This window comes from Gavia stellata, chromosome 8, assembly GCF_030936135.1.
Source record: "Gavia stellata isolate bGavSte3 chromosome 8, bGavSte3.hap2, whole genome shotgun sequence".
Classification (NCBI taxonomy): Eukaryota; Metazoa; Chordata; class Aves; order Gaviiformes; family Gaviidae; genus Gavia; species Gavia stellata.
The window spans coordinates 34,994,336-35,016,637 of record NC_082601.1 but is presented as its reverse complement, the minus strand read 5'-3'; the positions used below and the strand labels follow the sequence as shown (position 1 = coordinate 35,016,637).

At 37.8% G+C, this 22,302-nt stretch overlaps 1 protein-coding gene across 1 annotated transcript in view; it reads left to right on the top strand.

Annotated features, from left to right (window-relative positions):
• The window catches only part of MYO1B (myosin IB), a 113,720-nt gene extending 95,237 nt beyond the window's left edge, over positions 1-18,483 (top strand). Inside the window, exons 24-31 of the mRNA XM_059820790.1 lie at positions 2,262-2,348; positions 5,487-5,561; positions 5,974-6,108; positions 6,999-7,105; positions 10,158-10,290; positions 11,866-12,018; positions 12,939-13,066; positions 15,644-18,483. Of these exons, the coding sequence (XP_059676773.1) occupies positions 2,262-2,348; positions 5,487-5,561; positions 5,974-6,108; positions 6,999-7,105; positions 10,158-10,290; positions 11,866-12,018; positions 12,939-13,066; positions 15,644-15,767 (942 nt within the window). The 3' untranslated portion in view covers positions 15,768-18,483. The remainder of the gene's footprint in view (positions 1-2,261; positions 2,349-5,486; positions 5,562-5,973; positions 6,109-6,998; positions 7,106-10,157; positions 10,291-11,865; positions 12,019-12,938; positions 13,067-15,643) is intronic.
• The last annotated feature ends 3,819 nt before the right edge of the window (positions 18,484-22,302 follow it).

Genomic DNA, 22,302 nt, shown 5'->3' with positions numbered 1-22,302 from the left:
TCTTCATTTACAAGTTCAAACCAATGCTATTAAGTTTTACTAAATTTTAGTTTTAATTGGTTTAATTGATTCTCTGGCTGTGATTTGAACCAGTAAGAAAATTTCAGTAAGTACAAGCAAAGCACGGTTTTATGACCTGATCTTTTAGAAGAAAATTATGTTAGTTTGCAATTCCAAACTTACAGCCCTAGAAAAATCCCAGGAATTCCAGCATCAGCTGTTTGTTTTCAGAAGCAAAGTCCCACTGAAAGATTCTTGCTAATCCCCAGCCTGCAGTTGTGGGTTATGTGAACATTTGAAATGCTGTTCACTAGATGTCAAAAATTTATTGGTTTCAATTAATAAATTCATAAGTTAGTTGAAAACAAATTCAGTAAATACATTAAGTTTAAAACGTCTTCTATTATTTAGGTTGGGGGGGTGAGGGGGTGGTGGTGTCAGAATACCTTGCCAACTAGATGGAGAAATGTGGTCAAATTACATCTGGAGTATAATGCTGAGTTTGACCTTTGCTATTTTGATATAAATCTATTAGATTTCTAATGAAATGGCAGCCCTGGGAATCCAAACAAACACGTACAGGATTTCCCTCATACTAGAGAGACTTTGCCTCTTTTCAGTTCTAGCTTGGTATTTAGGTAGCTATGTAATTTGACAGAACACACTGTTTCCTCTACGTTTGTTTAAATGCAGTACATTGATAATTCATTTTATTTTTATCCAGAGTTCCTTTCACCCAAAGAATCGCTCAGTACTGCAAAAGTGATATTTACTTTCCTAGGTTGAAGATGTTCTTTAGAATTAAAAAGGACACATCCAGAAAGCAATGCAATAATGTTAACTGTGTTAGAGCTCTTCATTTAAATATTTAGTAGATCTGGATATTTTTTAACATGTTTTAGTAGTTATTTTTATCAGTTGGCTCACAGGAATTTAATGAAAAATTGCATCCTTGTTCCTTAAATATAAATAATCTAAATATAATAATATATATAACTCTAAAGATAATAATCTAAATTGAATTAAGATTAGAAAAAGAATTACAGTATCTGATAAAAGATAAAACTTGTTATTGGTGTGATGTTTTATCTTTTCCCAGGGGAACATTTAAAACAAAAGTTTCTGAAAGTTATCTTCAGAGATTGCTTGCTTTACCAAAAAAAAAAAAAAAAAAGCCATAGACCTCAAGTACTCAGTTTCCTTCCTTTTCACAAGACAGACAAATACTTAGCTTTGCAGAGTCCTTGTTTTTACAGTGCTGTACAGCAGGAGCTTTTGCTCCAAGCAGATGTGTGAAAACATATTCTTTATGAGAGCCTCTATGTAATGCAAATTAACCTTTCTAGCTACATCAGAAAAGTGTAACTGGCACAGGCTGGAACTGCTGTTGCACAAGTCTGTTTGACAACAGGTAACTTGACAACTGCAGATACATCGCTAGAGCTGCTGATCCTATAATACTGGAAGTCTTTGTTTTACTCAACTTTTATCATCGGATAACTGAATAACAAATGTACTGGTAGCTCCGAAAATGTGAGATTCTATTAAGTCGCCCACACATGCCTTTGTGTTTAGAATACTTTGCAAATTGCTTTCTTAAAATGGGAATGATTGATGAAATGTAGGTAGGTGCCTATCTCTTTGTATGGGAGGAAGGCACTAAGTTTGGGGGGTTTACCCCTTCCTTCCATAGAGACAGACATAATTTACCAGGCTGGAGAATTTTTTTTAAGTACATAAAGATCAAAATAAAAAATAACCTCTGGAAAAAAGCCCTCGATACAGTGCTGGTAATTCATCGTTACGTACATAGTTTCAGAGTTGATTCTGTTCTGCCCAGGCACTTGCCAGTGGAAGAAGTGACTAGATAGTGAGATTTCAGTAAGTCTTGATTTTCATACGCATCATTTTGATCATGCAACTGCAGGCAAAGTTCTCCGTTAGAATCAAGTTAGGAGACACTTACCACTGATTGCGAGGTGTGCACGGAAGAGAAGATGGAAACACTGATAGCGAATAATGGGGCTGACAAAATTCTTATCTGTACATGCCACTTAAGCAGCAGTGGAGGCTTTTTTGACCTCCCATGTGGCTTCACACGAATTCACACTGACACACTGGGTTTTAAAGGTTAAACGCTGTTCTTCCATCTTCCTGTATCTTGATTGTAAGTTGGCTGTTCTATTTGGGAGAAGCCTTTTTCTGGTCGTTGTGCTATCTGCATCGGGCTGTCTCTTTTGTTCACTATCTAAACCTTTTAGGCTCGAAGGGAATTGAAACGCTTGAAGGAGGAGGCTAGGCGTAAGCATGCTGTTGCAGTCATTTGGGCTTACTGGCTTGGACTGAAGGTACTTTCTCAAACACTCCCATCTGTCAACATGAACTCAATAAAGTGTGGCATCTTACTACCACTTAATAAACAAGCAGTTGTGTGGGCTCACTAGTAGGGATGATTTTTACACAGAATTACATTGCTTAATTTTGTCGTGGACTTTAATGATTCATAATCTGAAAATGCCTCATTTACAGCAATATTTAGGCAGCAGGTGTTTTTTGTCATATCAGGAATTTCAGTTTTCAAATGAAAGACAAATGTCAGATTAAAGGGACCCTGTTATGGTTGTTGACTTAAAAACCTGACCTACGTTGGCAAAGATCCTATCCAGAAAGATTACAAGCATGTCTTTTCTTATTGTGACCTCTGCTTTTTGAATGGGAAGTAGGGTGGAGCTGTTTGACTCTCACTGCTGCTCAGGTTAGACCCCTGATCGCAGTGTCAAGGGCATGGTGTAAAGCCTAATAATAATGTCCTGTCGCTTCCATCAAGCCTTTTTAGGGCATGGCATTGAATGCAATTACCTATGGCTTGTGGCAGCCATGAATTCCCAGAAAAATTGAGATGTACGAGAGTCTTTTGTTCTCTGTCCCGTGCTTTCAAGGACTGGTTGGCAAAAGAAAACACATTTGTAATCTGGAAAAATGTAGTTCTGCTCTGTAAATAGACTATGACAATGGCATATTGAGATGTTTCAGGTCTGTGCCCAAATGATTTACATAACACAGTTTTCAAACATAGTTTTACAGATGCAGTCCTGAAAAACTGCGGAAATCTAAATCAGTTCTGTTTGGCTGGGTGTCGCTTTTGCTAATAGGGATATTGTAGACTACAGAAGTATAAAAGGGAACAATTTACTTGACAATGCAGAGTAAAGGCCAGCTCTCATATTCTCATACTTATTCTATTGATGATAAACTAGTTACAAAACATATAATTGTATATAATATGTGCATATTATGTGTATAAAAAAATCTATTACAATACATGCATGGAAACCAGAGCTGGAAATACAAAGGAGCCATTTTAAGAAGTTGTTCTGCAGATCAGAATCACGCTTGAGGTACTACTGCCAAAGTGGGTCTGTTTTTTATGATTTTAGAACAAGAATATGTCCCTTCTGAGAACTCAGAGGCTGTTTTATATCAAACAGCAGCATTTAAATGAAAACTGATGAATCCAAAACCTTTAAGGCACATTACAGCAGGAATATGTTTCTGCCTGTCTGTGGTGTGGTTTTTCAATGTATTTTTTTAAATAGTGTAAGCGGCACTTCTGTCTCACCTGGAACATGCATATTTTTCTGAATAAGAACATAGTCTGTAGTTCCGATATACCACTGTTACCACAGGCAATTCTCATTTGTCTGATGGCAAAATATTTTCACCCATGACATATGGAGGTGCAGATTTAAAGTTGATACAAGTGATCAAGATTAAACCATTAATTCTTGAGTCCTTTTTTTTTTTATTGTGTGATAAGTAGATTTTAATAGCATTCTGTGGTATTTTCCAGATTTAGGCTTTTCTGGAATGGCTTGCATTTCTCAGTGCTTGCTTTGCAGCTTCCTTGCAGTGCCAATAGGATGTGTGGGTGTATATTAGTCCCTTTGTTCCAAATTAATTTGCACACCTTGCAGCTCACGAAGAATAATATAAAGCAACTTCATTAAAGACAGTCTATGAGAACATGGTGAGATTTGGGATGATTGTGGTTGGAGTAGCTTTGAGTGTGTTAATTTCCATCCCTGAATAATAAATAAAGGATGTACACTAATTATAGAGCACTAAACCTTACAGAATATCAGTGAATAAGAACTCTAATAATTTTTCTTATAAAGTGAGGAGGAAAAAATCATGTGCTGTATTTGCATAGAATGAAGACGGCTGAATGCTGTCAGTTTTGTTGATGCATCTTAATGTGTAATTAACCAAACCCCATTTATCTGTGGGGTTTTTTTAATCCCAGAATGGTGACAGATTCTTGCTTTCAAAATGCATGACACTCAGAATGGGGCAGAAGGAGTGCCAGGGCAAGCCAAGCAAGCTTTTTCTTACATGTTGGTGTGGGGTTTTCCCCTATGGGTCTCCCTTTATTTTCTGATTACAGTGAACTCAGCAACACATAGCAAGTTAGCTAAAACCACTAAATTTGCTCTGGGATAAATTATGCAAAGCCACAATGTTTCCCCTGGTTTTTGCTCAAAACTTTTAACAGGTGTGTTGCAGGCTGTGCCAAAGTTTGAAAAAAATTAGGGGATGTTTCAGCTAACTTGATGTGAGCCTGGGCTTCAGATAAAACTGCAAACCGGTTGTGTGCTCTCTCACGTTGGGTTTACTGAGGGGGGGAATTTAGAGACTCTGCTAATTAGCACTGACAGCAATACCAAGGGCAAAACAAGTACTCTGAAACTTGCATTTACAAGCATGTATAAAAAAATTAGTATCACCTGCAAAAATGGGTCTCGATCACTTTTTTGATTCTTTTTTGATTTTTTTTTTTTTTAAATAAATTTTAGGAGCCAATATCAAGCTGACATTAGGCAACCTTTGTGTTGATTCTCTGCTCCTATCAAGCACCAGAATCTTATTTTCCTTTTGGAATGAAGACTGCTTGTGTGAAAAGAGTTTTTTCATGCATAAGTCTGCTCTAGATAAAAAAGAATCCCTATTTTATTACAGAAAACTCTGTGTATTAAGAATCTTAAAGGAGAAAAATCAGAAAGAGTTCATCAGTTAACTACGTAACTAACATCATTTCAATGTCACTTCAGACACAATAAAATATGTATCACTGAGGATACCTCACTTTTTCCAGTCCAACTTTATGCAAAAGCCTGTGAAAATAGATTCATGCTGCGAATTCAACAATATTTGAATAGCTTGCCTTTTCAGAGGAAGGTATTTCAAATTCTCTGTTAAATTTGCAAATGACTGTACTCAGGTCATCCAAGGTAACTTTCTGACCTCTTGGTCCACAGTCTGTTACATATATTTTAAGTGTATCCAGTTAGTGTTCCTGTTTCAGGGAACACTTCGCATGTTTGTATGCTTTTTTTAGTATTTTCTGCCATAGAGCTTTATAAAAAAAAGTACCTGTGCAAACAAATTAATTCTTTGTATTCACTTTGAGGGTTTGTTTAACTTTTCAGGTCCGTAGAGAGTACAGGAAATTCTTCAGAGCCAATGCTGGAAGAAAAATTTATGAATTTACCCTTCAGAGACTTGTATGTATATATCCGTACAAAGCACACATATATTTTCTGTGGTTTAAATTTTCGTTTTCTAGCAAAATTAACAGCAGTATTATGGCCTTGATAGTCTTTGTAAGGAAATGTCCAAGTTAAGCACATGGAAAACTGACAACTTAAAAATTCTGATGTTGTAAAGAAAGGATAGTGATAGTGTTTTGAAGGTGTGGGAATGGTACTACCTAAGCATTTGCCACACTTGTATAATATCCAAATCTGCATTTCCCAATATACCTGGCTTTTTAAATCTGTATTCAGGTTTATGAAAGCTGAGAGTTGTAGTTTGGTAACTGTGCTTTCAATCACAGAGCATCTGCTTTTCCTTGCTTATTTCAGTAACTCTGGTATTTGAGCATTAATAAAACATCTTGCTTCAATTTTATCACAGATGCAAAAATACTTCCTGGAAATGAAGAATAAGATGCCTTCTTTATCACCAATAGATAAAAACTGGCCAGCGAGACCTTACCTTTTCTTGGATTCAACTCACAAGGAACTAAAGAGGATTTTCCATTTGTGGAGGGTAGGACACATTCTGGTCTAGTCTGTGATTTTCAGTAGTTTTGTGTGGTTCATGAAGAGCCTATTTTTAGGATGTATTTCTTCCCGTTCCAGACAGTATGGTTTATTTCTTTGGAAGAAGTGTGTCTTTTGATCATTGTCTTTGGCCTGCAAGGGCTATAACTATCCTGCTTACTCCTTTCTGGGGCGAGGGAGAGAGGATTGCTTCCTGCCGTCAGCTCTTAACTTAACAGTAAAGCAGTATGCCTGTTGCCTGTTAATTGGTAGCTTATAATACTTGTGTCCATGGCCAGGACTGAGACAAGCTCGTAGACCAGCATTGGAAGTATCGGGTGGAATTTCTTACTTCTGAACTGTGGTTAGCTGAAATTTGTTTTGGATCTTTGGATGGAGAGAACAGCGAGAATCTGTATAAGTGCTGATGAGACATTTTACTGATCCTTGTGGCTGTGGTTTCTGTGAATTGTCAAGGAACAGTTTTTCTTTCTGCAAAATTCATCCTCTCAGCTATGTTTTGTTCTTTCTGCCTGTTTACGTAAACTTCCGCAGTCACGGAACTATATATGTTTCTGTGAACCTTTTTAGCACAGGCTTCCAGTGACTGGTATATGACAGATTAAGCTCGTGTTCAAATGCAGCATGCTTAAATGATATGTTTTAGAGATTGTTTCTGGTGTAATTCCGAAGTATCTAGAATGGCTGAGGAGAGAAACACCGCTGCTGTTTGTTACTGTGCTCCAGTGGCATGTAGGGTGGAGCTGAGTCACTTCAGAAGTATACAAAGAATGTGCATCTTGAGCAATAAGCAAACATTAGTCTGTGGTGCTGCTGCTTCAAATCAGATTTGGAAGGATAATTTTTTGGTTTGTTTAATTATATCACGTTTTGTAGTGTAAGAAGTACAGAGACCAGTTCACAGATCAGCAGAAGCTTATATATGAAGAAAAACTGGAAGCGAGTGAACTTTTCAAGGACAAGAAGGCTTTATATCCAGCCAGGTAATGACTTGTTCTGCTGCTTTTAGTGTACAATGAATTCAATATCCTTACATAGGTTTAGGAAACTAAGCAAGATTTTGCTTTTTATCTTAAGCAGAAAAGTGCATTTTCCTTGTTTGACAATGTCCCTCCATCATTTTACTTCACGATCCTGGAAATTGACCTCAGTTTGCTTCTAACTTAGATGTTGTTGCAGCCCACTAACCCTGTGATACTGAGCACTTCTGTCCAGAAGCCCTGATGTTTTGTTGTTCTAACCCCCCATCACCTGTTCACATCATAAAAGTTTGGAGAACACGTAGAAGGGAGTAACTCTCACCCTTTCCACTAGTTTCCGTCATGCTGGTTCCTGCAACCAATAAATGTAGAGTGAACTGGAAGGCTGTAAGAGACAGTGTCACTCCCAGATGAGGCGTGCCAGGGAGCTCTCCTGTGTTCAAACTTCGTACATTCAGCGTAATGCTCTAATGTGAAGACTAGGTAATTTAAGAGTTAGATACATTGATATATATCTTTTTGAAAGGATACTTAAAAAAAAAAAAGTGCTTAGAAGTTAATTTCCATTTTAGAATCTTTTTTTTTTTTTTTTTTAGTTGGAGACTTTTTAAAAATGTGAAATCTCTGCAAATAATTTTTTTGGTTTCTCAGATTATTGAGTTCTTACAAACTGATTAATTCTTGTCAATGCTATCTGCAGAGCTAACATTACTCAAGAAAGTGCACTCGTATCTGATTTTACTTAGGGAATGCACTTTTTTTTTTTGCATGCAATAAAACTGACAAAATAGAGATCTGATGTCCTTGAAAGAAGTTGAATTGAACTTTTTAAGTGAATATGAGCTTAGAAATTGCGGTTTTCTTGAAAACAAAGGTCTCCTCGATCTCAGGAGAGTTTTCTTTTAGGGAAGCCATAGTTTGAGCTGAGCAGGAACAAAGCACTGTAAAGCAAAAAGCAAGGTTCAGTAGAGAGAGGAACAGGAATCTGCAAGAGTTGATGAGGGCAGTTCCATGCCTGGACAAGTTCTGCCTGGATGTTTGTGTGTTTTATTGGTTTGTTTTGTTTCTTTTTTTTTATTGAGATATTTCCTTTTTTCCTGTAATGGGCTCAGTATATGTTTCTCTTTCTTCCCTTCAGCAGATCACTTATTTAATGGCTCTATGTGTTAGCTTGTGGTTTGTTCGTTATTTGCTTTGGGATGTCTTTTTATGCTGCTGGGAAAAGAGAAAGATGCTGCCTTTGGACTCTTCTAGGAGCGAGCAGGTTTTTTCTGCTTTGAGTCAGTATACATCTGATCAGTGTAGAGTTCCTTGGGAAGGAAGAAATTTTATTTATATCCCTGGTTTGGTACTTTTTACACCAAGATTAAACCATGAAATATTATCCAGCAAAATATATATCTGAGTTACTTTTATCCAAGACGTTCTTAAGCGGTATATGTGATAGAGGGTAACTGTTGATTCATTTCAGTTTTAGCTTGTAAGTCATTATCATTTGATTAGAGACAAAGTCCACAGGGAATCTACAGTTTTGGTGACTACGGTTTCATAATGCTAATTAATAAAAACAAAAAACCCCAAAGTTCCAACATGGTAGAAAGTTAGAATTCTTTCCCCACCCCGCACTCATTTAGAAACATTTCCATCTCTTTTTTTTCTTGTACTCAGAGCTGATTAGCTCCTGTTGGTTTTTTTTTAATTGGCCTAAGGGTGGAGGAAATTACTGTATAAAGTTTCTGATTAGTTAGTTTGATAATGATTCATAGGATGTGGCTGATTTTCTGTGTGTAATATAATTATTTAAGAACAGAGAGGGACTTCTTGTGAGTACTGAAATACCAGTACCCTTCCTTTTCTCTCTCATGTCTCTGTATGCCAGAGATGCAATTACAAAGGTATTGCTATTCCACATAACGTATTGGTTCCTCTTGGGCTCTAGTCTTGGCAAAGCTTTGCATTTAGGGCTTTGACTGTAATTTAGTCAAAGTGATTAGTTAAAGGGACTTCCAAACAAAGCAAGCAGCAACTGTATTCACCACTTCTTAACTGATAGCGAAGCTATTACTGTATAACCCTGAGGTGGATAAAGATGGGGTGATTTGCAAGCACAAGTCTTGATGAAGAGCTGGTACATATTTAACAAACAACAGCAGATCTTAAAGGCAAGTTCTTGTCTGTCACTCTGAAATACTGTGGAAGAGCAGAGGTGTCGGTCCTACTGAAGTTTTATTTCCTCTGTTTGCACAGAGAGTGTTATTTGGTGATTTTAAATCAAAACTGATGGCATATGCAAGGATGTACTTGTTTCTGATACCCATAGCAATCTGGCCTATTTAATTGGGAAATGTTTCCAGAGCAAGGAAAAAAAAATCCTATTACTGTCTTTAGTGATAAATTTCTTTATTCACCATCACTGTGCTGTTAATGGGCACAAGATTCTGTGTCTAATACACATACTGTTTCTTACCCCTCCTCCTCCTCCTTGCTTCTTTCCCCTGGGATAATGTTCTGGGAGATATATCCACACTACTCTGTAGCAATTCCCAAGTTACTTTCAGTTGATGTAGTATGCCTGCATGGCGCAGACTGATGCCAGCACCACCGCACTGAGTGAACGGTGGTACCAACCTGGAGAGTCCCAGGGCAGAGCTCGGGGGGCTGCAGTTTTCAGCTTCTCAGCAGGATTGAGGACAATCGCGCTGCATAAACAAAGAGTCCTGTTTGCCTTCAGTTATGTATTGCTCTAATTATTCTGTTACACGATTGCAAATTATTTTGTATTGCTGTTGTTTAAACCAGGTAAAAATTCTGAGTAGAGGTTTCTGCGTTGATCAGAGTATTCTTTCACTAAAAAAGAGGCAGGGAATGCCTTTCCCTGGCAGAGAGCGTATCAAAGTTTAAGGACGCTTCTGGCAGTGTAGAGTCATTGAAAATGGTATTTGGTGCATCTCCTGGCTCCACGAAGCCTGAAGCAGAACGGGATGGTTTCAGGAGGTTTATTTCTTCCCTGCAATTCATATTTAACTCATGTTTCTCGTGTCTTTTTGTTGAGCAGTGTTGGGCAGCCGTTCCAAGGGGCTTACTTGGAAATCAGCAAGAACCCCAAGTACAAAAAACTTAAAGATGCTGTGGATGAAAAGATCATTATTGCAGAAGTTGTGAATAAGATCAACAGAGCTAATGGGAAGGTAATAAAATGGCATTGCTTTATCCAGAAGGGTAGATTGTTTTTGTTATGAGTAAACTGAGAGGGAGACTTCGTTTCTGTCATGTAATAGTTTGAGGATTTAAAAAACCGCCTTTTTTAAGGGCAAGACTGGAAATGTTGGGTTTATATAAACTGGTGATTTTAAGCACCCATTTTAAATTTACACAGAGGTTACTAACATCTTGTTTGGGTTTGTAGTTTTCAGCGACTTTTCCAAACAAAAGTGGCATCTCATCAGCTGGTAACAGGCTGTATTGATTCACAACTAAATGTAGTCTCTGTACCAAACTTAAATCTTCTATTTGCCAATTGAAGAAAATAAATATTTAGAGAATGCTGTTCTTGTTGAAGCATTTAGAAAACTTAACCTTTCAAGGTTCACACTGTCATTCAAGCTCCTGATTATCACATTTTATTATGTTTTAAAATTGTGAGTGGCATACTCTGCTAGCTTTGCCTGTCTAGTGATTGATATCAAAAGCTTTTTGGAATGAAGAGGCAGGTTTCTTGTATCATTTGAATAAAGCTGTTAAATGTGCTCGGTACTTTTTTACTCTGTCAACACAGAACTTGTTTTGCATTTAAATTATAGGTATTAAAACAGGAAGTATTATCCTCCCTTAGTAAATGTAATTGTTTTCACTGTATCTGTCTAAATATTAGAAGTAGTAGATCTCAACTTCTCAGATGTAGGTGTCACTTATGCATTTGTAGGAGTGAAATTAGGTTGCCTGTTGTTGATACCAAGTTAATTTTCCGGTTTAGAAGAAACTAATTAAATACAGACAAAATCTTTCCAGTGTTTGCATAGGCTATAGCTCTCAAGATTTGAAACAAAACAAAACACCAAAAAACCCCAGTAATGAGCTATGGTTCTATGTGCTTAAGACAGCTACTTCTTAAAAATAACAGTTAATTTTTTATTTAAAACTTTACAGGAGGAAAAGCTACATGTAGATTAAGTTTTCATTTCTCTTTCTTATTATTTTCTAAGACAAATTTAAGAACACAGATTCATGCTTTAAAAATATTTGTCGTTTAAAAATACGAAAGTGTATCCTCCTAAAGAATAATTCCAGCAGATAAAGGGAGGAGAACATAACATTGAAAATACCTACGTGATTTGTGTTTGCAACATAGTTTTGGTGAATGACAGTACATAGTGAGGCTTAGTCCTGAATTAGCTATCACTGAAAAGGTACGTTGGTTTTCCTAGGGATTGACAGAACATGTGAAATGAGGTTATACTGATTTGCATAGCCTCTGAGTTTCAGTTTCTGAATTTTATAACTGTAAGCTAGTAATTAAAGGAACTGTTTATATCTAAGCATATGTGCCAAAATGAGCTAAGCTTCTCAATCTATAATTAGACACATAAATAAATTTGACCCAATTTTAACTGATCTGCAGCTTTTACTGAACATCAAATGTTCATGTTTACTAATGTGGGCCAAGCTTATTAACTCTATGAACTGCTTGTAGTCTTAGTAGGTGCTCAATAAAGACGAGTTTTCTCTTTGTGTAGATAATGGTTTGCATTTTTGTATTTTCACAGGCTACATCCAGGATTTTCTTATTAACCAAAAATAATGTTCTTCTTGCGGATCAAAAATCTGGGAATATCAAGTCAGAGGTTCCACTGGGAGATGTTACCAAAGTGTCCATGAGCTCCCAAAACGATGGCTTCTTTGCAGTGCACCTCAAGGAGGTTGGTTACAACTTTATAATACAATAATATGACTGGTTTACATGCATTGATATCAAAATTGTTTATTAATTATCTTGTAGCATTAAACTGTAGTGGTTAGCCTGTAGGTTTAGAAGTTTATTGGACTTTGCCATATCTGCAAAAACTTTGATGTAAAACTAAGCCAAATGAGAACAGTTATTACATTATGAACGATCATTTACTTGTGAAAATCAGACTTCGTATTTCACTGTAGCTTGTTCAGGATTGGAGTTTTCCATTTGTAATATGGGCCTTTAATCTGGTTCGGATTCCTTGTGGCAGTGATTTCCTTTTTGGCTGCTCATATAATTCTTCCTGACACACTGGCAGAACATTTTCTCTCTTCTTTATGGGATGCCAAGAAATCCATATTATAGCACAGCTAATTTGGTTACTCAGTTCTAAAGAACTTAGTTCAGTGCTATATTTGCTTCACTGCACTGTCAGCATTGCTTTGCTAAAATCATTAAGCTGGCATTTGTATTCTAGTTTAAATGGATTTGAAGAATGTGTCTTTTCATACTGACCACCTTCATCCTAATACTGGTGTTGGCAATTGGTTTCTGTTCCTTTCTGAAAATATTGTGAGCTTGCTGCGGTATAGCCAGAAGAGGGATACAGAAACACGACAGCTTTACAGGAGAAATGAAGGGTGACCCTCCTTTAGAGTCAGGAGGGGTTTTTTAACTTTCTCAGCAAGTTTGCTGTTTATTTGAGAGTGAATTGCATTTTGATCCTATACACTGCACTGCATCACTATTTAATTTACAAGACAAAAGACTGTTGTTTCATTGCACTGGGAAGAGAAGACTCCTTGTCAAACCTCCTGCTTGGCTGGCATTTAGTATTTTTCATATTCTAGGTTTTGGTAGTCCTAAGTGGTTTCCTTTCTGTTTCAGGGTTCGGGAGCAGCTGGTAAAGGAGATTTCCTGCTCAGCAGCGATCACCTTATTGAAATGGCCACTAAACTTTACCGCACTACTCTCAGCCAAACCAAACAGAAGCTCAACATTGAGATATCTGATGAGTATGTTTCTTGTTTGCTTGGAAGTGCATTTCCTTCAATACAACATGCTAAAAAGTCAAGTATCTCTAATGTTAGAAAAACAAAACGCTGTTGTGTAACTAGTACTTCTTTTCTCTTGACAGAATACTTGTAAGGAAGGATGCAATTTTCAATGTGTGCTCATTTCTAGTATTCATTTTGGTTCTTATTTCCTTGAAAGTCATTAGAGAAAAAGTGCTTTTCTTAAGGTAGTTTCAAATAGGGCTGTGAAGCAGAATTGCTGCTGTAGAAATAATTAAGAGATACTACATTTGAGAGAATAATTTTGTGTGTGACTGAAAAGTTCACGTACTTCTATGAGATGTTTATCAATTAGAGTGGACACCAGGTCCCAAGTTCCAGTGAAAACAACCCAAAGAAAAGCTCCTCCTCAAACACAGGTAATGATGGTGCTACTAATGTAGGCCCATAAAGCTCTACCTCCTTTTTTGTGAAGGTGAAAAATATATTATTAAAACTCCTGCTGATGGTGTTTGAACCACCTATTGTTGTTTTGGGGTTTTGGTTGTTAAAAAGCCTTGTTTGATAAAAAGCTTGCATCTCAAATTAGTATTTCTTTCTGCTTGATTCAGTTTCCTATTTTGGCCTTGAGTAAGGACTGCACTTGCAGTGTTTGTAGCCGTGGAATAAAAACGAGTTTGTGTGTGTGAACTCCTAAAGCCTGCTGAGTGAGAGTCCCTCGCTTAGTCCCTCATTGTTACGCACTCGGTTTGTTGTGTGAAGTGCCCCCTGATTTCAGCAGTCTTGATGTGGTAGTTTTACTCATTTTGAATAAAGAAGAAAATCTGGAACAATAGTAAAATATATTTTCTGTAGGCAAAACCTGAACCTTTTATCTGGCTGCACTGCACTGCTTGTATTCTAGAGTCATAGCGAGTACCATTTATATCTGTTCAGATTTCAGGGTTTATTTAAAGGCTAATTTTGCTGTTTCCTTGAAAATGACATCTGCCATCTTCCTTTGTTCTGTTACCAGATGTGATTCAGTGTGCTCAAGCGTGTGCGTTTTTAGCCTCTAAGAGCGTGACTGTTTCTAATAAGATTGTAGTTTAATGATGGCTACAAAGGAATAAACTACTAAAACAAAGTTTAAGCATGCATTGCACTAGTCTGGACTGCCTGCCTGCCTTAGGTCTGGAAAACTATCTGCTTTCTGGGAGTCTTGCATTTTGGGATGTGGTTTTGTTTCTTGTCCTGCAGATTAAAAACACTCAAGTGTGTATTGCTATTGAGTTTATCCAGACTAAATAATTTTAAGTCATTTGCTTCTTTTTTAGCAGTTCCATATCTGTTGATAGTGAAGCAGGACTCTCTTCTCCCTACTAGATTTTAGATACAAGCACAACTAGGGATTGAGGAGAAAATGTGGCTTTACTTTGACTACTGTACATTACTTTTGGGGAAGAGAGTTTATATAAGTAAAAATGCTGCTGATCCAGGGGTCTGTCTGTTAAGAGACATACCGTTGATCTATATAATATTGGAACAATGGATTTAGGAAGACGCAGCATTGGTGACAAGAGATGATGGCTATAAGATCTACTCGCGTTTTCCGGATGCTTGCCTGGCTGGGAGCGCTGAGCAAGTTAATCTTTGAGCGTCTGGGCTGTTCAGCAGGAAAGCGGGACCGAAGGGCAGCTCGGCGCAGCAGAGGCCACTTCCTCCCCCGAGCTCTGCCGTCAGCTTGATTTGTGGTTTCCGGCTGGAGAACAGATTCTTTGAAGTTTTTGGCCTCTGCTGGAGGACTTTTTAAGGATGCTAAAAGGGAAAATCTGCTGTATTACAGAGGACTTTTTAGGTCAGCAACCGCTGCGTGTGAGCCAAAAGGCAGCGCTGCCCTGTTTATTGCTTTTAATCTTGCTATCCAGATCAGTGAGAAGTTTGAGGCTCCACAGGAGCCTGTTGGGTTTTTAAAGCAATTCTCCACATTCAATGAAATTTCTCTTCCAGTAAAAAGTGAAGAGTCAAATCCGGATTAATTTATCCTGGTCTGTAGGAAATATCTAAATTTGGAGATTGCTGGGAAGGAAGTGAATTTTCCCCATTGCTGAGCAGGGGGCTGTAAAGGCTAACTAAGAATTAGAAATATGAGAACTGCTAAAATACCAGATCTACTAAATTAAGCGTAAACCAGAAGAAGAGTGCTCCTGATGTTGTTATAGAAGTATTTAGCTTCCTTCCATGAAAACAGAAAAGTCCCTTTGGGCGACGGTGAAGCAGTTGGAAATAGTCTTTGCTGCATTTCTGGTACATTAGAAATTCTGTTTTAAACTGCCTTCTTTCTAAAGGAATAGCAAACTAACTATTGTAAAAGGTCCAGAGTTATAGGCAAAAGGCAGTAATTAAGAGATAACTACCTGAAGGACACTCAAGCCATACCATAACCTATGGCTTTTTTTTATTCCCCAACTCTCATTATTAATACAGACCTGAAAATGACATCTTTTGGAGTGATGCTCAGAACCAACCAGAAAAAACTTCTGCTCCTCATGGTTTTTTTCCACCTTTAACTAAAATGTATCTCATTCCCTCTCCTAGGTTTCTGGTCCAGTTCAGACAAGACAAAGTGTGCGTGAAGTTCATACAAGGCAGCCAGAAAAACGGCAATATCCCAACTTGCAAGCGAAAAAACAATCGGCTTCTTGAAGTGGCTGTCCCTTAACTGCAGCTGGTGACTCTCCCTTTCATGGACTTGTTTCTTTGTAATAGTGCAATTTTAGTTGTTTGGTTTTGCTGTTTTTATCCCTTTCTGGAGCTGTTGACGGCTAATAGCTTTAGAAACCCTTGGCAAAACATTTGATCAATCGACTTTTTAATCTTTTTTGTTCATGCCAGAGTTTTAACCCTCAAAATGCAGATTTTTACCCAGTGAGGCATTTTTACCAGCTGGCACATATCTGTCATACACGAATCATTCTCTTTGTTTAGCGGTCGTATTTTAGTGCAGCATACCGTAAACCCGCATATTAATGATAAATTACTCATATTCCTTAGTCTAGAGATCTGCTTAACAGGAACTATGCATGGCCTTGATGCTTGATGGCCACTCGTGCCCAGTGTCTTTTTATACCGACCTGTTCTGGTGTTCTGACAGGCTCCTTGCTTGCCACCGCTGGGGAGACTCACTAACTCCTATAGTTAACACTAGGACCTATGTAACTTGATCTTTTAGTCAGTACAGCACAGGAACATCTAATTCTGCAAAACAGAAGGAATGTATGATTATACAAGCAGCTATATGCATAATTTTATAGTAAAAAATGCAGAAATTTTGAAACAGGATTTTTAATTAGGTCAAGTGTTTTTAATGACTCTATACAGTAGAAATCAGTAAAATTAAAAAAGCTTGTTTCTTTCACAAAAGCTATACCGTTCGAGGCATATTTTCTGTTCTGCTTTTTTTGTTTTAAATTATCAGTTAAGGTTAGAGCCTGAAAAATGCAATAGTATTCAATACACAAGTAAATGCTAGGTATTTAAACAGTTAGTTATCAAGCAAAAGGTTTGAGCCTTTCTTTTAGATATCGGCATGTACAATGTGCAATAAAACATACCTGACGTTTTGTGAAAAATTATTTATAATGCCTTTTTGTGTGCAAGAGAGAGGATTGGTGCAGACTGCATAGACAAGGTAGGGGTTAAAATAAATTTGTGTTATTAATTTGCAGTTTTTTAGAGTGTACACTACAGTTGTCAATTTGGGAAGAATACTTAGAATTAAAGAAATCCTTAATTTGGGGGTCTGTATATAAATTGGTATTACAGTAATAAAACTGTTCTAATTCTGTGCTGGTTGGTACTCCTATGTTATAACCATATTTTTGTACTCCAAACTATTTTATATAACTTGTGTGCCTGATGTAAATGCGTGCACAGAAAATACAATCAAGAGCTGCATTATAAACTTTCAGTGTAACAGATTGCACTTAATCTTTTGTAAGCCAGAAGCATTAGTTGAAATCCTTAAGAGGAGAGATGCATTTTTAGATAGAAGTAACTACTCAAGTGAAGGGTTTGTTGGATGTGACTGTTTGATTTCTTGATGCAAGGACAGTTGAGAAAGCATTGTATTTTTGCAGTCTGATATAGGACAGATTAAGACCCTGGATATCTGATGTGCAGTGCTGGAAGTCCAAGCATAAATAAAGGAAAGATAAATAAAAGTTCAGAGTCTCTTTACTCTCCCAATGGTAAAGTTATGTAGCTCTGATGGCTGCGAAGGCTCCTCTGGGCAGTTCAACGTTAACGTTGGCTCTCCGTGTTAAAACAGCATTTACTGCGATAGATGTTCTAGTGCTAATGGTTATCAGTCTGAAAAAAACAGCTGGTTTGTGTAGTACCACATTTTGCTTTGGGATTAAACTAAATGGTTTTGCTATGATTTGGAGACAAAACAATTGTTTTAACTGGTTGCTTTAATGTTGCTGTTAAAAGTCCCTGCACGTGACCTTGCGAGGTGGGAGTAATCAAAAGATGTATTTCCCAAACTGTAACAAAAAGTTGCCTCTTCCTTATGATCTTAGTTTGAACCCTTCTTTTAGTAATTGAGTCAGGTTAGTAGTTTAATAATTTTAAATAATTTTATATATATGGTAATTAGAGATGCTTACGAAGGAAATCTTAGTATTGATTTGTAATGCAAAATTAGGATACTTCAAAGGAATTATTCCGTAGCCTTAAGAAGACAGCACATAATAACATGGCATTTAAAATGCCTAAATCCTGTATTAGAATTCCTGCTTGGTAAAGATTGGAGGGTTTGTAAAACTGTTCACTATCTTGAAAACCTTACAGTAAGAACCACAAGGAAAAATTTTTAAAATGAATACAAAAGTAAGGAAAACAAACATTTGAAGTCTGATGTAATCCTGTAGTTGCTTGCAGGTAGGAAATGGGAGAGTTTAGATTAAGTACATCTGGATGTTTGGTCCATGAAATTAGGGTATTACAGGATAATACTAGGATATTTGACCCATCCCAGCCAGACCCAGTACAGATCCCTTTTATTTTTTTGATCTTTGCAGCAAGCCATGATAGCCATACCTGCCAAAGACTGGAAGAGGGACAAATTCCTCACTTTGATTTCTGTTGTTTCATTTCTTTTTCTGGACCTTTACAATTTTTACCTTGCGTATTAGCTGGTACTTTGTGATAGTTACCATTTGACACTTAAATATTTCTCAACGTACAGAGTGAGTTTTGCTGAACATGAATTATTTAGATATGCTAGATGGGTCATGGTATCTCGATGTTTAGATTTAAGTATTTAGGCTGTTGAAAATAAAAATGCAAGGTCACCTACTTTTTTTTTTTTTTCTTCTTTTCCTCTGTTTTCTTTTATAACCGTATGTCAAATGGAGTGGTAAAGAGAAGACTATTCCTCCTATGGTGCTAACCTTACACATTCTTTTACTTGTAAATTTTAATTTGTCATCTGAAAGCTGGGCAAGGATCATTAAAAAAAATGAGATTTGTTGCATGATACTTTCCAGAATCAAATAAAATTCTGTTCCTTATACCTATACTTTCTCTATATCTGTATCTTCCTTACTGCCATCAAATCTAAAAAGAGCAGGTGACTGGGTTTTAGGTTAAATATGCACAACGCTGGTGTGTGACTTGGCGAGAGAAGACATTTTTATTTTGTATGTGATTCCTTAAGAGGCAGCATGTCTTCCTTGGTGATTCACAGTAACCGTTTTCAGTGCAAAACTTTTCCTCGACATAGTTTTCTCTGAAAATTCTGCAAACTCAACTTTTCTAACATTAGGATTTGGACCGATTCCCTAGGAAGAGTATTAATAGCCAGATTAACCTGATTTTTTTTTAAAAATGGCTTTGAGCCCCATACCTATCATATTCCATATGTTTTGTCTTGTGATCTCTTTCTTTCTTTTTATCCTTAACGATTTTATCCTGATTTATGTATATTTTTGTTCATTGTACAAATTATGGAAGAAAGAAACTAAAATGTAATATCAGAAAAAGCATCTTCAGTTTTAATCCAGGTTTGTTTTCACTGCCAAAATGCGAGCCTTTTTCTAAACAGTTCTGGGGAAAAAACCTGAAGAATTAACTCAAAATTTTGATATGAAATGAGATCATTTTCCTCAGTCAGCGTAAATTTCACTGTTAATGCCTAAACTTTTAGATCCTTAATCTTGAAAAACAACATATTTTCCATTTTCTATAGCAAATGGTCATGGTTATTTTGGAAGATTGCACTGTAGTGTGACGGTGATGGGCAGGAGAGAGATGCACATGTCTATGCTTCTTTGGGCATTAGAACTTCCCAACAAATACATGTTTCAAAGACAAAACTGGAAGTGTTTTATGGGGATGCTGCCAAATTAAAATTCACGCTTGTCTGTATTGTTATAAGTAATCTCTGGCATCACTAACAGATGAGTTCTGGCTTTCCTCCTATCTAGCTTCCATCCCTACTGGAGTATTTTGTGGCTTACACAGACATGTGACTGTCAGCGGGGGGGACAGTTCTCTACCAATGTTTGTAAAAGCCCCCAAAGTGATGAAAATTCTCTGGATACTGCTTTTAATCATGTGGTTTAAAATACAGTGGGTCACTGTCCCATGACCTTCCAGTTAAATGTAACTAAAGGTTGTTGGCATGTAGCGCGATCTCGTAGCCATTCCAGCACAGTATTTGCTAATGTGCACTACAGGCCTGCCTCTCTGAAATTGTGTGACCTGTTAAGTCCTTTCAGGAGACTTAACTCAGGCAGTGGCATCCTCCCTCACAGAGAACTGCCTTCGCGCTCAGTCCCAGTTACAGTGAGACTTTCCGTTTTACGGCTAACTGGAGTGTTTCCTCCTACAGATGTAGGGAAAGCGAGGTTTAGTGTAAGGAAAAAAACCCTCATTGCCAGAGTTTGTTTGCAGAGCAGCACTTGCTTCTGCTGAAACATCATATGTACGAGCAGTCGCTGCTTTAAGCACACTATATACGCTGCACGGAAAAGCCACGTTCTTTCTTGCAGGATAGCACTGACACAGTACTCACTCATTCAGCAGCACTGAATCTCTCCGTTCTTCTGCACTTTTGACGTGGAGTATATAGAGGATGGAGGAGTGTGGTGAATTTACAGCTGCTGTTAATTCTTGTAAAAATGTATTTACATAAATTCGGGCAGATTTGGTTTGGCCAGTCTCAAAAAATTAACTGGAATGCAAAGAGGAAAAAGGTGCTCCTACAAATTTGTTGGTTTTAAGGAAACACATCACTAATTCATGTCTGGCCGTACTTGTCTACGGTAAACTAGGGCTGTTTGAAGGACTGGGGCTGTGAGAGGAAGATCAAACTTAATCCCAACGGGAGTAGAACCAGTTCTGCTCCTGTTCCCTTGCGTGCATGAATGAGTTGGGTATTCAGGCTTTAACTTAGAAAAAAAGTTAGGCAAGTTTGAGGGGCATTGCAGTTCACTTTGATTATAATCAATTGATGAAGTAATGTTCTAAAAGATTTTTAGAAACACATTCCCTTTCTCCTTCATCCTAAACATTGACATCTGATTGTGAACTGGCTGGGCAAAATTTTGAAGTATGAAGCACAAAAGCCTTTTTCATGAATGAGAAGAAAATCTGAAGAATCTGAATATCTCCTCTTAATTGCCAAGGCTGCACCCTGCACTTAACCCAAGGTAAGAATCCCTTTGCTGTATAACGTTCCACTCTTTATGGTCTTTAATTATTAGAGAAAAGATAAAAAATAAATATTGCTCTGGCCAGGAACCATGGCAAAGCACTGGGGATCTGCAGGGAGTCCTCCTGCAGGAGTCCTTGCCCAGGCCCCTGGGACTTTACTGCCTAGTCTCACCTTCACCCTCCGAAACATCGAATGCCCTTTACGCTGTTCTATGGAAGTAGGAGGTGATGCTTTTTGCCTCAATGAGTGGTGATTTTTACTGGCCTGGCAATGTCCCTTCCAGATGTTACAAACCCTTTCCCCACCAGTATCTTGATGCTGGGTGGTCTCGGAGATGCTGGGTGCCGTTTCCCACTCTGGCTCTCATCACGTTCCGATTTCCTCCTGCCCCCATTCCCTCCTGCCTCTGACGTTCTCTGCAGTGACAAAGGGAGGCATATGTCTCCAGGGTAAAGCAGCAATGTATTCTTTTAGGTTATTTTCTTCCATTATCTACCACTGCATCTTGGCACCTCGGTTTCAGCTGAACATACAGGAAATGTTTTATTTCCCTTCTAACCAAGAGCTGTTCGTAATGAAAGATGCTTTGTTCCCTTTCGAGTTAACTTGCTAGCTGTAGCAGTATCACCAGTGTTTCCCCAAACTCTGACAAAAAGCAAAACTGAAGCCTGAAACATGAAAAGCTGCTGTTGCTATGTGCTCTGTCTCTTCCTGTTAGAAGAGAAATCCACTTGAAGTGATGTTGTGATGAAGTCCCCGCTGGCTTGATTCACTGCACGCAGCCTTCAAGGTTGCTGTACTTGCTTCTTGTAGCCTGAAAAAAGGAATCCATCAGAATATGAACTAGGTAGTTTCCAACCGTGGTGCCAAAAGGAGTGAACTCATTTATATTCAGATGCAAAGGAGCATTAAATAGCTGCGAATACACTTACGTGTGCTTTTACTTGCCTGTATGCTGCGGTAGCTATGGAAAGGGACCTTGGCATAAGTTTAACCATGAAGACTCCAATTGGAGTTGTTCAAAGCAATGCTGTTTGAGCAAAATCACCATATGCTATTGATTAACATTTAATTTTTAATAATAAAGTCCAAAAGTTGTAGATGAGCTTGCAGTGGAAGATCCTAAATGTTGATTGCATCCCAAACTTCTTCATATTATATGGGATTGTAGCCTTGGGATGACAGGTTCCTGAGTTTTCATGAGCTGTTCTGGGGATAATGCGGGAAAAAAAAAAGAATAAAAAATTTCAGCTATTTCTGATAGAGGAAAAGGGCATTTGTTTTAAACCAACAGCAAACTCATTGCGACGTAAGGGTATGACTGTTTCCAGCTCACAGTCAGCCCATTACTGGCACAGAGATGTTCTCCCTAACCGTCCTTTATCCAAAAGCTGTATTCGGAAAGCGTTGCTGTATTGACACCACGTGATGTCCCATGTGTGCTTGGCTCCCGAGCACCACACGGTCCTGGGGAGGGGGTTTTGATCCCACCTGGGTGGTTCTCTCCCTTCTGTTGAGGTGGAGGTAGGATTTC